Source organism: Coccinella septempunctata, chromosome 1 (genome assembly GCF_907165205.1).
Source record: "Coccinella septempunctata chromosome 1, icCocSept1.1, whole genome shotgun sequence".
Taxonomy (NCBI): domain Eukaryota; kingdom Metazoa; phylum Arthropoda; class Insecta; order Coleoptera; family Coccinellidae; genus Coccinella; species Coccinella septempunctata.
This window is the reverse complement of record NC_058189.1, coordinates 52,866,780-52,884,092: the sequence shown is the minus strand read 5'-3', so window position 1 is coordinate 52,884,092 and position 17,313 is coordinate 52,866,780. Positions and strand designations below refer to the sequence as shown.

The window sequence follows — 17,313 nt, the reverse complement described above, 5'->3', positions numbered from 1 at the left end:
TTTTATTATATTTCGAATATCTTATAAAACTATTTTACCTGAATTTTTAAACCTTAACTAACAGATAGAAATGTCTGAAGTGGTTGACTTCATAGTCTGAGCCAACTATCTATATGATTTTCAATCTCCACTCTTGCTTGATTCAACTGAGGCGGATCAGAATCATCTCTAGGATACATATTGGCGCAATGTGCTGTTCCTGCAAACAATAAACCATCCAAATGTATATCACGAGGGGTGCGAAGAACCCGTACAATGATGAAATCCAAACAAAATGAAAGGAAATATTAAAAACAATTTGATGGTTCCTCTATGGAGTTTTTACCTTCAATATAAATAGCTGGGGCGCCTTGATCCTTGGTTTTGGTGATCCCGAGGGCATGCCAAGGGTCAACGGATCCATGAACGAAAACGACATTTGTCACGTCAATATCGAGTCCACCATATATCGTATTTGTTCTGTCTACTGCTCTGTCCAGAAATGAGGTGTTAAATCTGGATCCAAAGATGTCTTCGCACTGTTGTATGTAAAAATCTACCGGGAATTGATCGCCGAATACGTGTGGGGAATAGCTGGATGTTTGGTAGAACCCGAACTCAGTACAGGTTTGGTAGGTCCATTGTCGTGCTGCGCACAATGATTCAAAGGAAGTTGTCAAAAAATTTGTAGCGATTTTTTAATTATGTATCGCAAAAACTCACCTCCTTCTCCTTCCCAACTTGTGTTTCTCAGTTCGTTGATCATGTTGTCATAGTTATAATCCAAACAAGTTTGATTTGTGGCGTTGAGAAGTAGGGTATTGATGGCGGCCAAACGTTGAACAGGTATTCCTATTGTCTCATTGAGCATTATACCGCAGAGATCATCGATGGTTATATTCCCGGCCTTCGTCTTCCCGATACGATTGTCCTTATTGTATTGGACAACGCCAGCGAAATTGTTGGCCAGCGTATCCCAAAAATTGGACAGGTGCTTCTGCTCCTTGATCAAAGTCTGCAACGGATCGCACAGTTTGAAAGATTCATCCAGTTTCCTCATGCCGAGGGGATGTCTGGTGAGGAGGTTAACTTGTTCGTGGGCCGTTTTTACGTTAGCTAAACACTGTTCGCTATAAGATTCTAGAGCTTCATCAACTACTCTGAAGTAATCTGTGAAAATTAAACATGTTGCTTTACAACATATTGTCCAAAAAGTGAATAATTATCTATGAACCACAAATGAAGTAATCCTCACCAAAGAAATCAACTTCAGCTAGCAAAGGTCCACTAGAAGATACTGCACCATGGATCAAGTGAGGGTATTTCATTCTTAGCCAAGCGGCCAGAGAACCTGGGTATGAACCACCAAATGCTATCCATTTGCCTGTTAGTTTCAATTCGTCTGTCATTTTTGTGATGAAAGTAGCTAAATCGGCTAAAGCTTGTTCGCTGGAGAGGTACACTAAATTTTTCACACTAATATCTCTGAAAAAAGTATAATAATCAAATAATTGTACAAATTTTTCAAGAGAGCTTTGGTTTTTATATGTTTGATGTTTGCTACTAACTTAGTTATAGTCTTATAGTGTTCATTATCCACATTTGGAATATACACTCCTCAAAAGATGAAGTGAATGTTTTACACAAATTGAATAATTGTATGAAGGAAAATAAAAAACTATTTCGTATATTTAGGTGTCTACATATGGTTAACCTACCTGAAATGGCAACAGTATACTTACTGCTTTAGAGCGACAAAATAGTAGAGAAATTAACAAAATAAATTTTCAACCTGGTTGAGTCTGTAGGCTTTCTGACAAGAAACACCTTGAAATCAAGGTTTAATATCGCTTGGGGCCTCCTCTAGCTTTTCGTTGAGCTCTTTACTCTATTCGCCATTGTGCCAATGAGGTTATTAATGAAAGTTTGAGGAATGATTTGCCAAATGTTCGTTGTTGAGTCAAAGCATTGGCGAGTTGCAATGTCTGTGGTGGGTCAGGTAAGCTGTGACATATTGCAGACTAGCCATGTTAAATACAATTTTGGCCAATACATTCGGTTAACGTCATGCGCTTTTATGCGGTTTTTAGGGTCATGAGGACCTTACTATGTGTGTGTAATACGCAAACATACGTCTATCCAGATGTTATGTACAGCGATACTGAAAATTCTATTCAAGCGCATAAAGTAAGTTTTCTCTCGCATATCCACTTGAATTTTTAAACAGTGTATATTAAATCTTGTGTTTAGAATTAAAAAACATAAAAACTATTAGGTATTACTCACTCCGTAGGATGACTTTGTCCGTAAAACCTATGCTCAACTTGAAATAAAAGAGCTTTGAATTTCTTGGCGTAGTCAACCCACGCACCTTGGGTCATCCATTTATCGGAAGCCTCTGCTTCCCCTCCGATCATTAGAAATATTGGCCCTCCGTCTTGATAGTATTCGTTATTGATGAAATATCTCTAAAAATTTCGAATCATATAAAAGGAAAATTATAGAATAAAAATTACACACTTGTTGCCAAGTTTCCTCGTTCCTAGGATTGAAATGGTCCAGCCATTGTTTGAACCACAACGTCTTAACGAATGGAGAACGTGAAAGGGTGCCTCTAGAACCAGGCTCCCCTAAGTTTCCTCCGTGTAAGCGTCCTTTGTGACAAAATTTCCAAGCGTCGACATGTAAGCAAACCACCAAAAGCAAAAACAGTAGCGGAATCTTCATTTTTTTGTTCGATAGTTTTCAACAGGATGTTCTGGAAAATAATATATTTTTTAGTAGTAGATGAGAAGATATTGCTGATCTTCTTCCCCTAAATGCGATAGCAACCGAGGAAAAATATTGTTGGTGGCATAGCTCATTGTGAAAATTTAAAATGGCTATATTTTTTATCTAGGCCGAATCGGAAAAAATGGTATGGAAAGTTATTTTCGACCTCAAAAGAATCAACTATACAAGTCGAAGACTCACCCTGTAATATGTCTTTTTTATGTTGTATCTAAGTACGTAATTATATTTGAGTTAATAAGCTTTGTCTGAATTTTCTTTTTTTTTGTTAAATAAATTACTTTCTGCTAATAATCGGAGAGAAAATCACTTACTCGCACTTTCGAAATTGAAATTACCACAAGAACTAAAATTACCAGGAAGAAAAAATATATTTTTCAGGAAGGATACCTGTTTTGAGGAGAAAAACTATAATATTTTTAAATAGGAGAAAAACTTTTCGAGTCCGAGGAGAGAGTATACATGTTTCAAGCTCGAGGAAAAAATAATTTTTGCATTGGAGAAAAGTATATTTTCCTAGCGGAGGAAAAGTTCTTTTGAAACCCGTTTATTATTATTGGAAATAATGAACTAAAATAATCGTCTATCGGTGACAGAGCTTTGTGAATATTATTATGATAAATATGTTGAGAATCGTAACTACCATCAGTGAAAAAAGATAGATATGTTAATCGAATCCGTCAAATTAATCTTGCATGCAGCGCATATGCGAATGGATATGCACCTGCAATGTGTGAACGAAATTTTCTGCTGAACTTCGATTACGACAAAAAACTTGAAGTTTTTCAGTTATTTCCAAATTTTTAGTTTGTCGTGTATATTTTTTCCGGAAATATCTTTAATTTGATGTTCGATCGCTATAATAAATGGATGTTGTGTCTATTTACCAGCTAGAGAACCACGTTTGAAATTAATGATAGTTCCGCATTTTAAAAAAATATTAATTGCAAGTTACTGTTGAAAAAATTTGAGGAATTAATTTTAGGAATGTAGAAAACCTAACACATAAGGAGAATTTGGTTCATATAGATAGGTATATTACTGACAAAAAATTACTTTGTTGTCCATATTCTCTTAAAATAAGTCATGAAACATTGAACAGATTATTAAGGCACGTACTTACTCTACAATTTTTCTTGAAGCGCAATCGATTCGAATAAGGAAAAATGATAAAGGAAAGAAGAGTTCATTTAAAAATAAAGATTATATGCACAAATCGAAGACTCACCCTGTATGCTTCCCTACAGTTTGAACCACAGAACACCAATATAAGGTTTGAACGGTTATTTTCACATTGTACAAAAGAAAGATAAAAACTGGTTGTTGGCTTTAACAAAATATTATTACAAAAAGTTGGTTTGTTTCAGTCTTCACTAATCATCGAAATACATAGTAATTCAATATAGTAACCAGCATACGAGCATTTCACAGTGTAGATTTGTTTGGTGTTTATTGAACTAAATCATTGCAAAATCTAGAAAATGCTGCATCATGAATATTAATTAAACAAACATTCAGAATTTGTTGAACAGTGTCATTTCTTCTTCTCATTTCGGAGTAAATCAAGCTACCCTCTGATGAAATTTTAAATAAAACGAAAAAAATTTATAATTTTTCAAATATTCGTCATACTTCAAACAATAAAACCAAAGCATTCATGCCGAGAGGAAGGCACTTTACTATACAGGTTTAGACATTTGAAGCAAATAAACTGGGTTAATATCTATTCTCGTATCTATTATTACTCAATAATAATAGAAGTATATGAACATGAAGTATTGTATCAGTTAGTGTACTAATTGTACATATGAAGTTATAAGGAGTTTAATTAGTCCAGATTCAACAAAATTGTTTTATATTATGGTTAATTTCTCTATTTGCACCTTGCATCAAAACCTAGAGGGATCATTTTAGGGAGTACTAGCGCGATATATGCGCCATTTTATCTGGTTTTACCGAGTGGTTCTCAAGGAAAGCCTGGACAGCCCGACTGATATTTTTCTTTCATTTGCATTTCTCAATACCTCAACTGATGAAATTTTGGGTTTTCTTTCGTAGTCGATTCCAAAGGTTGATATTGATTCTTTGATTATAAAATATGAGCGTCTAAAATGTTCACTTTGGTATATAATTATTTCCAGTCTCAACTTTTGAGCGCAAAACTGAAAGAATTTCAGTTCTTCATGACCTTAAAGAGTACAAGGATGACATCCAATCATCCAAGTCAAAAAGATAGAGTGAGATAGATGCATCTCAAAATACAAAAAATAAACTCTGTAATACAAAATTCAAATATTCATCACTCAAACTAATTGAGCCTTTCATTTCAAGTGTGCACTCTTCATTTAGTACACGTCGTTATTTGAAAATCTAGAACTAGTCATCACTTACTTCGTGGTTGAATTTGTAGAATTGAAAAAAAGTATCTTTTTCCTTTAATGAAAAATTGGCTCAACTCTTGATGATGTATTTCAGATCGTCTGACCACTTGAATCAAGTCTTAATCTAGAGGTTGCAATCTTGAAATTCAAACAAAATGAATCACAGATATTTTATCCATTTCATTATATTAATCTATATGCACAATGAACCACCTACTTTGTAACTAGTCTCAAAAGGTGAGACTACAGGTGGAACGCTTGATAAGAAAGGAATGCATGCAAACGGACGAAAATGGCTAATATAGTAGTCATACTATATTAGCCATTATATGGTGAAAAATATATACAGTATGTCCCGCACTACGTGAGTTTTTCTCAGGAGTGAACAAAGTACATAAAGGCGAGTAGGCGAGTCAGGAATGCGAGAGTGGTAATCCCATATTTATTTATTTTTTATAAATTCCGAACGACTCAACCCATTCTGGTAATTTTTTGAATTCGAGTTAGGGTCCGCTCCGTCAATTGGTGACGTTTTTTATCGGGAAGGAAGGTATTTGTGTGGCTCTAATAAGACATAATAAGAAATAAGGCAGAAACCATATGGTCAGCATCTTTTTTTTTCTGCGAGATTATTTCCGTCGGCTCCGTGAATGCTGGCATGTGGGTAGTTCGGTTTAAATAATAGCGACTTTTATGTAGACGGATGTTATGCGTTTGTATCAATTCTGTAATATCCACTAAGAGGATATCTATACCCAGAGACAACCTTTGTCTCTGCCTAAAAGCAATGATAAAAATTTCAGGCAGTTCAATATTTTTTCTACGCATATCTTGGCAATAAAAGCCTCCACGCATTGTCCGCTTTCTATGAGATGTTTCACAATACATGCAAGCAATAATCTGATCCTGATGGGTCAATAAAATGAAGTAGGTAGCATCTCTTCAATATTTAGTTTTCATGCACTACGCGTTTTTTAAGTGTAGATTAAGAATCCGGTTGATATGAAGGACTGAAGGAGCAAGTATAGCAGCAAGAATTATAAGCAAATAACAGTCCAAGTAAACAAAAAATGAGATAAGACATTTTCAACAGTATCTTTCGATGTGAAGCATTAGCACTGGCATTTGAAATTAAACAAGTTCAGAAATTTTGAAATTAATGATAATAATAATAATAATACATCTTGTTACAAAGAAATTGGGTTTTTTAGACATGATTCAGATTCAAGTGAATCCGAACTTCCATTGTACATTTAGTTTCCCCAATTTTTCTAAGAATAGAAAAAGAATAGCAATAAAAAAAGGGCTACAAAATAAGACAGATAATTATATTCGTTGATGAAAATTATCATTACATACCCACTATCCATAAAATCCAATCTATAGATATTGTGAAGCTCGACTGCACTGATTCTGATTATTTATAATAAATATGTATTTACGCCTGGAAAATGGATGAATGAGATTTGATAAGATATTTACAAGATTATTAAAATAGAAAAAAATGATATGAACCTAAATATCTCAATCGCAAAAAGGTTGTTAAATCATTCTTGGTAAAATGAATTTGGGAAGTACACAATTCAGATAATATTTATTTGTCAATTTTTCTCAAGACCTATCCTCTTTTTACATATCTTTCCAACTACGGGATGTTTAAGAATATTGATAAGTAATCATCGTACCAAAAATTAAATTTATAAAAATGTTTTTGTTAAGATAACAGCCAAATAATTGAGGTTGAAGTCCGATTTCTAGGTTAATTTTATTAGATCTATGGGTTAGATCTACGATCCATCCACAGATATTAAAATCAAGAACAAAAATTTTGAAAAATTTTCAGTTTGTAGAATTCGCGAATGAAAAGGAGAATATAGTAATTATATAGTATGTATTGAAAACAATAACAACTAGATTACATTCTGGTGAAATTCTTTAATAAATGAAATACTTCGAAAGAACGGAGCCGGAACCGGTTTTTCTGATTTTCTTTGCCATTTGTGATTATTCTATGTTAATGTGCTGCTGCTTGCCTATGTTTATTTTCACTCGATGCATTAATTTTCCAGCATAGTCTCTGTTTTCCAGTGTAAAATGAAATGATTGCGTCAATTTAGTTTTATAGTTACGATCTGCGTTAAAATTAAGATGTTTTTAGACATCTTGGTTAAAATGAATATTTAAAAAATTGTATTAAAATTTGGTCGAAGTTTGGTTTGTTGGAAATGGATTTAGCGGAGACTATGAAGAACGTTCTTGCTAAAGGAATGCAACAAGCCTCGGTGAATGATATTGCAGCATCTCCAATGGGTTTCAGTGGAACTGGATATGTAACTGAAAAATTATACATGCTCTTGCAGTTATATTTGCAAAATAAGGGTTGGAATCCTTCAGTGGAGCTTCTTCAATGTTTCAGTGAACTTAAAGAAACATCAATGCTCCCAAGCGCCGCATATCTACAGTAAGTAATGAGTTTTTCATTACATAAAAAAGACCACCCTTCAACAAGTTTCTGAATATATTACAGGATGATGGCCTCTCGAGTGACACTTGATTCTCAAGGCCGGTTGATTTTAAGGGAAAATGGGAAAATCATCTTACCCTTTGAACACTTTGCTAATGCAGTTATGCTAAAACATATGAATGGTCCACATGGGCTACACCTTGGAATTGAAGCAACTGTTAGGGCAGTGAGTAGTTCATTATTTGATGTGCTGGATTTCAGTACAATCCATGTTATTTCTCCTGGTCTGGTAGTTTTGGTTATACTAAATACTTAATAAAAATTATAAAGGTTATGGAATCTTATACAATTGGAAGAGAAAACTTTGGAATGGAAAAGGAATTTATTATTGAAGTAGTACAAAATTGCCCCAATCCAGCTTGTAGATACTACAAGAGTCAAATGGAGTTGACTCAGAAAACATTACAGCATTTAGGAAATCCAAACTATCTGGCAGAGCAAGCTGCTAATAATCCCGATATTAGAAGCAGTAAGTTGCATAGAGTATGTAATAAGTCAGTATTACTGTTTGACACATTGCACAATATTATGCCTCAACTTAATAAATTAAAATTAAGTTAGCTTCATCATCCTTGATAAGATGATAAGCCATCAACCTACTTAATTTCATATATCAGCAGATTATCATCGAGATGAACCATTTGAGGAGTATTTCTTTTTCTTGAAATAAATCTTATTCTTGATTCTAGTGACCATTTCTTTTCTAGGAATGTCCAGCGTTGATATGGTCAATCAGAATGCTTTGGACTCTAAACAAAATCAACAACTGATGGATCGTCCCAAATCTGTGGCACCTCCAACACAGCAGCAGATAACTGCGGCTCTCATACAGCAGCAAAATCGTGTTTTGGCTCAACAGAATATCGATAAAATGAATGTGAATTTAGAGAAGCAGAGACATCAGATGCAACTTCAACATCAGATGGATCTTTCAAAGAGCCAACCCAAGCCCCCTCCACAATATGAGGTTCCTATCACAGATCACAAAGTTTCTGATTTTCTTAGGAATAATTTGGATAGTTTGGAAGGTGAGTTGTTGTTTTTCAGTTGCAAACTTTAACTTGGGATTTGAAAAATTAGCTTATGTGATCCAAAGATATGTTTACAATTTATAAGTATGGTGATAAAAAAAATTATATAAATCACATTATCAAAAAGGTTTTTCTTCTTTCTTTTCATCAAAAGAGTTCATTTCAAGATGCATTGTGCTGAACTTTTGAGGTTATCTATGAAGAAGAAGAGAAAAAGTATAATTCTATGACATAGTATCATGCTAGCAACCAGGAGATAGATCTCATTCTTTTTCCACAAGTTTATCATACAAAAGATATGCAAGAGAGTTACTTGTGATTCTAGAAGTGTTCATGGACTGAATATTTCAGTTAATATTTATTTATTTTTCTATTGAAGGCCTATCAGCAGCCAATAAAGATTTGTTAGCTCTACATAATGGAGCATGGACTTCAGCCAGTACATCTCAAGTGAAGGAAGATGTTCGGGGTGAAGGAGGTCAAGATAAAATTATAAGAGCATTTTCGGAGGTAATGAAAAATATGGCACGGATGAAAACTTATGTACGTCCAGCTATGTGTAAACCTTACGGCAAACAATCGGAGGCTCTTCAAAAAAGTGAGTAAAATTTCATAATAAGGTATAAGTTGGATAAATATGAGTAGCATGAATTATAATTTTGGTTAGGTAAGGAGAGTCATGAACATTAAATCTAAAGTCTAAAGCTCGACTCACAACATGAAAAAAGTAAAGTAGAAGTTTTTTATTTTGTTCAACTGTGAAGCATAGAATTATTTACTATGAAATGGATTGCATATTTCCATTGATAAACATGCTTGAAAAAAATAATTTCAGAACTGGATAACATACTCATCTTTATTCATCTTATTCATATATCATATGAGAAGAATTTAATCATGATGACACTCCGAGGTGAATTCTTGAGAGCGCCTCAGGGCTGGCTCTCGAATAATGATTTAAGAAGCTTTGATCTTATCTGAAACAAGTTGTCATTCATGTTTAGTTGCGTATTATTGGAGTTCCTTATTTTAAGTGTACATTTTTTTATTTCAGCTCTTATAGATACAATCCAACTCATACAATCATTGAGAAGTTTTCTGCCACCACCTCATATACAGGTAAGTTCTTGGAAGAATGAAGATAAACACCGTTATGAAGAAACCTGATCTTCTGTGAGTGAATAACATCGAACTGAGGTGTAAGTAATAGATTAAGGTAAGATATGGTTAAGGTTTTGAAAAACAGAACTCTTTTTCTGAGTATAATTATTTCGAAAATTTGAATCACAAATTCAGTTCAAAAAGTTTATATGACTAATATTTTTTCTTTCAAGGACTTCAGTGTTCATGTATATTTCTTATAGGAAGCATCAAAATGAAATGTGTTTCCCCATAATAATAATGACTTCAGTAAAATTCAGTTTACTTTGTTAATTTCTTTCCAAAATTATAAACCATGAATTATCTTATGCAACAACATGTTGCAAAATACATTTTCACTGAAACCTTAGAAAAAACTTTTTTGCATTTAATTATCATCTCACCATTGTTCAGTTTGTGGTATTAATAATTAGGTTTGTTCGTAAAATGGTTCCAAACAGTTGTGAATTGTTCAGATAGATTTTGCCTGCCCTAAAATGGAATTGTGCTTGCGATGTACAGTTCACAACTGTTGTGAACCACTCTTCCAACAAACCTATTATTGACAAATCAAGATAAAAAAAATGGACAAAAACTATCAAAAATAATAGATTGTTATTATGTGATCATTAGATTACTGGGTGATCACCAATTTTTACACAAACTGAGATAACTGATAATTTAGATTTTTGTTTGTCTTTTCTTTACATACAGGTCAAGAAGTTTTAATGATTTAAATTGAATAGTGAAGAAGAAAATTTACTTTTATTCAATCAGTAGAAGATAAAAATACTTTTTGATAATTATTTCTGGTTTTCAAATCCTTATGCATATATTACTGAATAATTGAGGAATACAGAATCTCATTCGGTACTTGATGCCGACGAATGTTTTTTGTTGTTCCTAACTATTGAAAAGTTGCTTCAATTCAATTAATTCTTGTGATGTTCTTCTGTACTTAATTGGTGTGGATTTATGTGGATTCTCGGTATTTATTCGCAATAATTGATAAATCAGCATTTATCTTTCTTTTAACATGATTTCACTTTATGAGTATATTCAGAAAATGTGTCGATATCATTTCAATTTATTTAGCCTCTATGCAATATTTTGAATTTAATTTCATGAATAATCATTTCATTTCAGCATAATCATTTAATTAATCAATACAGGAGTGATAATTTCAATTCATTTCAAATATTTAGTGACAATAAGTACGTTTGGTTGAAAGTAAATATGAAGAATTTTAAGCTTCTGCTCTCTAAGTCGAACTAGTCATTGTGGAAATTATTCAAAAAAGTGAATAAGCACATGCAATAGAGACATACATAACCTTGTTAGAATGATATGTGCAATAATATTCAGTTATGTATTTCATAGTCAAAGAGAGAAATTTCTCCATATGGTAGGTCTTTTCCTGGTTCAAAATACTCGTCAATTTTTCCGACTTCAAAATAATTTGCAATTTGATGCTGAAAGGTGTATTTATTGTCATTCAACTTAGAAATTTCATGTATTATTTGTCCATTCATAACATACTAATTCGAAATTTCAACTGTGATATTTTTTAATTGGTGATAGTATCTCATAAAATGAGATTTTAAAATGTTTTGCATATCAGTATTATCATTTTTATTTATATAAATTTTCAGATTGAATGAGACTGTTGTTTTTCACTATGTAAATTTATTTTTTTTACATCTACTAATTTCTGTATATGTTGTTCTTGCCGCGTATTTTAAGTGTTTCTATATGTAATCTCTTTGTTTAGATATAGTTATAGCTTGTGCAATTAATAAATATTGAAAAAAGTGTCTTGGCTTTGTATCTCTCTCCTGTCCTATCGGATGTGCACAATTAAATAATATGCTTTATTTGTTTTTGTAGTCATTTATATACTCAATACAGTGCCCACAAACTAGAAAAATCAGAATGTTTTCGGTATCTTCTCAAAATTGTAACTGCCAAATTTAATTCGGAAGCATATAATTTTCAAAAAATTAGTATTATGTGCTTGTAGGCGTTTTCAAAACGTTTACAGTAAAGCAAGTGTTCCTTACCCTCAGGAAATAATGAAATAATAAATTGCTGAACTATTTATATATTTTATAGTACACAACATTCATATACAATATACTGACAAAAATAAATTTCCATCGATTGATACTAACATCCAAAAATATTCATCACTTCTTATATCAATTGTTTCTTGTCACAAGCCTGGATAATATCTGAAAAAAAATTGTTATCATAACATAAGAAATGAATTATATAAGTTGGGTTCTTCATTTTTGGGACGAATATCATTCAAGATATACACTGCGCAAAAAAATTAACGCACATTATGGAAATCTCAAATTTATTCTACAACTGAAGGTGTTCTCAATGATAATTATTTTTATAAGAATTATGCATGCATATGTTATCCACTTTCAACGGTTTTCTTCAATACAGATGTTTTTTCCCAGCAGGAATAAAAAAAGATGATATTATCAGATTTTGAATTTATTGGCCCCATTCTAAAATCAGTTGTTCTCGATCAATTCTAGTGATCAATAGTTTTTCTTTCGTTTGATTTTCTACACTCGATCGCTATGCAACGCGAAACACGCAATTTGACCCAAGAGGAATGTGCCGAAGCGGTAGTTTGCGAGAAGAAGGGTGGACATACACAAGAATTGCAGAAAGGTTGGGAGTTTCCCATACAAGTGTGTCCAGAATGTTGCAGCGATTCAGGGAAACAGGTATGAATGTCCGAAGACCAGGACAGGGTAGACTACGGGTAACAACTGCCATTCAAGAACGTTACTTGAGAGTTTCTTCGTTGAGACAACGGTTTGCAACCGCTCGCCTCCTTCAAATTCAGCTTGAGCAAACTCATGAGGTGCAAATTAGCACTCAGACAATAAGAAATCTCCTCAGAGAATATGATTTAAGGCCTCGTGTCGCGGCAAGAGGCCCAGCTCTTACCCCAGCCCATCGAAAGGCGCGTTTGGATTTTGCGAAAGAGCATATCCATTGGGAAGAGGCCGATTGGGAAAGAGTTCTCTTCACAGATGAGTCTAGATTCTGCCTCTACCATTGTGATCGACGTTCCCTTGTATACAGACGTCCACATGAAAGATATGCTCAGTGCAATTTCCTGAATACTACTGGTTTCAGGGGAGGATCGATTATGGTATGGGGTGAAATATCTTTGACTGCTTGCACAGACCTAGTGGTCGTTGATAATGGAGCTATGAATGCTGATAAGTATATAAGGAACATTCTTGAAGAGCATGTAGTGCCATTTGCCCCATACATTGGTGAAAATTTCATTTTTATGGACCATAATGCCAGACCCCATCGTGCGCGCATCGTTCAGGAGCACCTTGAAGAGATTGAAGTCTCTCGAATGGAATGGCCAGCAAGAAGTCCAGATCTCAATCCGATTGAGCAGGTTTGGGACAACCTCAATAGAAGGCTGAGAAGTTCAGAAAATCATCCAGCTACTCTTAATGACTTAAGAATTCAACTCGGAGATCTCTGGGAAGGATTAGATCAGAACATTTTAAGATAACTCAGTTTGAGTATGAACCGTCGTTGTCGAGCTGTAATTAACGCAAGGGGTGGAAATACCAAGTATTAAATCACTTATCAGCATTTCAGTATTTTGAAAATTGTTCATTTCTCTTCTTTCACATAAGATTCGGTGAAATCCTGAATTTTTCTTCCATTTAATGTGTCTTGTTTCGTTCAAAACCTTTCCGTGAGAACATAAAAAATAAGTTATGAAGTCAATGTAGAGTTAACTTTCATTAAAATTGAGATTTTCAGAATGTGCGTTTATTTTTTTGCGCAGTGTACTTTCTACGAATCGTAAGTACTCACTGTCAACCACATTCATTAAGCTTTTTGTTGCAGCTGCATCTGGCAATTCACTCACAAAGTCTCTGCCCTCATCGCTACATCTTGCAATAACGGGATCTAGGGGTAAACTACCAAGAAATGGGACCTTCATTTCTGCACACATTTGCCTTGCACCCCCTGTTGTTGCAGGAAAAATTTCGGACATGGTCTGAAATAATTCATTGCACAAAGCCCAACTAAATATAATGTAGGACTAACCTGACAGCATGGGCATACAAACATTGACATATTTTCAACCACTCCTAAGATATTTATGTTAACTTTTCTGCAAAAATCTATTTCTTTTCTGACATCCAGCAAAGCCACCTCCTGTGGAGTGGTGACAATTACTGCCCCAGTAAGATTTGCTTCGGACAAATAAGTGGAAAGACTTAAGTGTTCATCAGAAGTTCCTTGAAGAAAATAATCACAACTTAATATTTCTCAATAAATATTTTCTGCTTTCATATCATTAAAACTTTATTATCAATCTTTATAGAAGGTTTAACAAAAAGATATATTTACCTGGGGGAGTATCAATCAATAGGTAATCCAATTTTCCCCAGTCAACTTCGCTCAAAAACTGCTTTATCATACCATTCTTTTTAGGTCCTCTCCAAATGATAGCATCATCAACCGAAGAAAGGAGGAACCCAATTGACATAACAGATAGGTTGTCATCTACATACTGTAAAAAGAAAATCAAGTTGAGTAAAAAATCTGCAAAAAGTTGAGAAATTTACAGGTAATCTATCCCTATCCTGCTGCAAGAATTAAGGGTCTATAAGCTCCCCAGGATCTGGCAAACCTAAATATATATGTACATAAAAAAAAATATATAAGCTGTTTCAAATAAATGTCGCAAAGGAGAACTGCATGAAAAAAAAAACATTTTTGACGTCTTCCAAGATATTGGCAATGGAAGAAGAAAAAAATTTCTCCTTTTTCAAAAGGAAACTACAGTTTTAGGTTAATACTTATTGAGGAACAGCCTGTATATTTATATGTACATATATAAGGTTCGCCGGTGGATCTTATAGGTGCTTGTTTATGCGCCCTCTTGCATTTCAAAAGAAATTTTCACCAAAAAAAGTCATCAGGAAAGGAAATCCATTAAAAAATTGAGTGTGTATGTGTGTGTGAACAAGTTACCAGTCGTAATTTTTAAACTATCAAGTATTTGCAGCCACATTCTATATAAAAGGGGGAAATTTGGCAGTTTCACCTAGATGAAAAACTTTTTCTTCAGTAGATTCAATTTCAATAAATGCTCAAAAAGGTAGATTATTTCATTTAGATTACTTCAGTTTTTGCAACTAGAGTTAGTACTTCATAGTTTGTTTAAATCAGGAAACAAAAAAAACACCAAAAGGTGTTTTAATAAGAGTTTTCATGAATGCATGAATTGACTCACTTCTGGTGCTAGTAAATCCTCTGGTTAATTAGATCCCACGATCTTCTGATTCACTTCAAAGGTGGATCCACATTTAATCTTGTTATATTAGCTAATACACCCTAATATAACCCAATTAAAAGTGATATAACTACTTACTACTGGAGACCATCCAGAACCGGATTGATGGACCTGTTCATCTTGCACTCCCATTACTCTTGGCTGAGAAGGACCGCATATGTCAACATCTAAAACTGCCACCTGATATGACAATCAAATTGGATTAAGAGAATTATAAAAAAAATATAAAATTTTGAAACATAAAATAATACTAGGTTTGTTTGTAGCATGGTTTACAAAGGTTGTGAATTATGCAGAGCAAGAGCAGATACATTTTCCTTACATCTTAAACTGAATTGCACTTGCTCTGTACAGTTCACAACCGCTCTAACAACAAAAGTCATGATTCTTTGATCTTGTCGAGTGTAATTTCCATCCCAATTTATTTTCTGATAGAGTTTTAATATCTTTAATGTACATTTGAGTGGAATGCAAGATCCTTATTCCAAATCTTACAGTTTCTAGCTTTTCAGGTTTCTATAATACATGAATCCTCATTATTGTAGAAAAAACTCAACATGATACTTAATTGTAGCAGAAAACAAAAATTATTATCAAATATGGAGCTTAGTTGAGTTTTTTTTGGAATATTGACTTGGAGAATATATTCCATGGAAAAAATTATCATGAGAAGAGGGTTATTCTTGGGGAATGGTCAATGGTAATATGATTTAAAAAATTTATCAGATGGCACAAAATCAAGCAAGGATATCAGGGAATGCATATTTGTCAAGAATTTTCAGAAAGGAATAATGATAGCTGACTGCATTATTCAATTTAACTCATGTTTTATCAGAAGCTATCCATGTAAGGGTCATTAAACCTTTTCTCCAGACAGAGATAAAATTATCTGAGCAATCAACACTTGCATGGATTCTTTGTTTAGTACAATGCCAATGAAGAGCATAGGTTATTGATTAATGATCTGGAATAATACAAGATAAGCCTTTCCACTCTGATAAAGATGGGGAGATAGGAAAATGGAATAATGTATTGTGAGACAAATCAACTTTCACCCTCAATTTCCCTCAATTCACATTTTCCCAATGAGAAAATCGGACAGAATGGTTAATATTTCCTTTTATTGATTATTAGTATACAAAATATGGGTCATTGTACCAGGATAAGGATGATACAAATATAACACTGTATCAGAGATTCTCCATGTTGGAGGCAGAACCATTTTTTTGATTTGTAAAGATATTTAATAAAACAATTATTTCAACATATACCCTCAGGTGCTCTGAAAAACCTTAGTTGATCTAAAACATATTATATTGAAATAACTTATTCAAATGATTTTTGGTGGGGAAGAACACAGAAGAAGTAGATATAATAGAGTAAGTGACTTTTGTAGAAAATCAATGATTAGATCTCATTTCATAACAAGAGTGATTGTATGCAACGAAATACTCACATTCATCTCAGAATTTCGTAATGCTAGAGTTCTGCTCAACAAAGCAGTAACAGTACTTTTTCCGACACCTCCTTTTCCAGATAGAATAAGAATTTTATTTCTTACATCTTGTAATCGTTTTTTAACAAGTTCAATTCCTGGATCAGGTCCTTTAGTTACACCCGAAGCACATATTTGTTTATTAGGGCAGCCCTCACAAGCAGATGCTTTTCCAGCACTTTCACTTTGTGTGCCAGGACAATCTGAATAACAATTCAGATTGTAACAACATAAATCATATTTTAAGAAATCAATCAACGTTAAGAGAGTATGATCAGAAAAGTCCAAGAATTATTGGTGTAAGATCTTGGAAATTATATTATTCACTCATTATCGATTAATTATTCAAATATAAAATCCTTACGTTCTGGGGGTTTGTTTAAAATTTCCTCAGTACTTGCCATAGTGATGATGAATTTATGAATTTGGAACCACTATTGATTTCTGAAAACCCTTCAATGATTCAGTGACAATGATAGTAACTGTTATGGTAATAGTTTTAATATGAGATTGAAGCGTATTCATATGAAATAAAAATCCTCTTATTTCTTATTTTTGAGTTGACTACAAAAAAGTGGGGTTAACATAAATGTCAAATTATTTCGAGCACA

At 33.4% G+C, this 17,313-nt stretch overlaps 3 protein-coding genes across 6 annotated transcripts; 1 reads left to right on the top strand and 2 right to left on the bottom strand.

Moving 5' to 3' along the window:
* Positions 1–19: 19 nt before the first annotated feature.
* Positions 20–6,877, bottom strand: LOC123310803 (putative serine protease K12H4.7). 4 transcript variants are annotated; one of them, XM_044894486.1, is made up of 8 exons: positions 6,836–6,877; positions 6,510–6,594; positions 2,500–2,737; positions 2,266–2,447; positions 1,235–1,464; positions 703–1,149; positions 326–628; positions 20–199 (listed from the first exon to the last, which is right to left on the bottom strand). In XM_044894486.1, the coding sequence occupies exons 3-8, from the start codon at positions 2,704–2,706 to the stop codon at positions 90–92; spliced, it is 1,479 nt and encodes a 492-aa protein (XP_044750421.1). In that variant the 5' UTR covers positions 2,707–2,737; positions 6,510–6,594; positions 6,836–6,877; the 3' UTR covers positions 20–89. The 4 variants fall into 4 exon arrangements, with proteins under 4 accessions (XP_044750421.1, XP_044750405.1, XP_044750428.1 ...); XM_044894470.1 differs by having other exon boundaries at positions 6,666–6,871; XM_044894493.1 differs by lacking the exon at positions 6,836–6,877 and having other exon boundaries at positions 6,510–6,613.
* Positions 6,878–7,187: 310 nt separating this feature from the next.
* LOC123310828 lies at positions 7,188–11,658 on the top strand. Its single transcript, XM_044894502.1, has 6 exons — positions 7,188–7,611; positions 7,678–7,840; positions 7,945–8,143; positions 8,382–8,702; positions 9,085–9,303; positions 9,760–11,658. The coding sequence occupies exons 1-6, from the start codon at positions 7,376–7,378 to the stop codon at positions 9,870–9,872; spliced, it is 1,251 nt and encodes a 416-aa protein (XP_044750437.1). The 5' UTR covers positions 7,188–7,375; the 3' UTR covers positions 9,873–11,658.
* Positions 11,659–11,930: 272 nt separating this feature from the next.
* On the bottom strand, positions 11,931–17,271 carry LOC123322547 (cytosolic Fe-S cluster assembly factor NUBP1 homolog). Its single transcript, XM_044910491.1, has 7 exons — positions 17,067–17,271; positions 16,664–16,905; positions 15,286–15,387; positions 14,259–14,421; positions 13,953–14,146; positions 13,716–13,902; positions 11,931–12,076 (listed from the first exon to the last, which is right to left on the bottom strand). Exons 1-7 carry the CDS (start codon positions 17,104–17,106, stop codon positions 12,039–12,041), a joined length of 966 nt encoding a protein of 321 aa, XP_044766426.1. The 5' UTR covers positions 17,107–17,271; the 3' UTR covers positions 11,931–12,038.
* Positions 17,272–17,313: the final 42 nt, after the last annotated feature.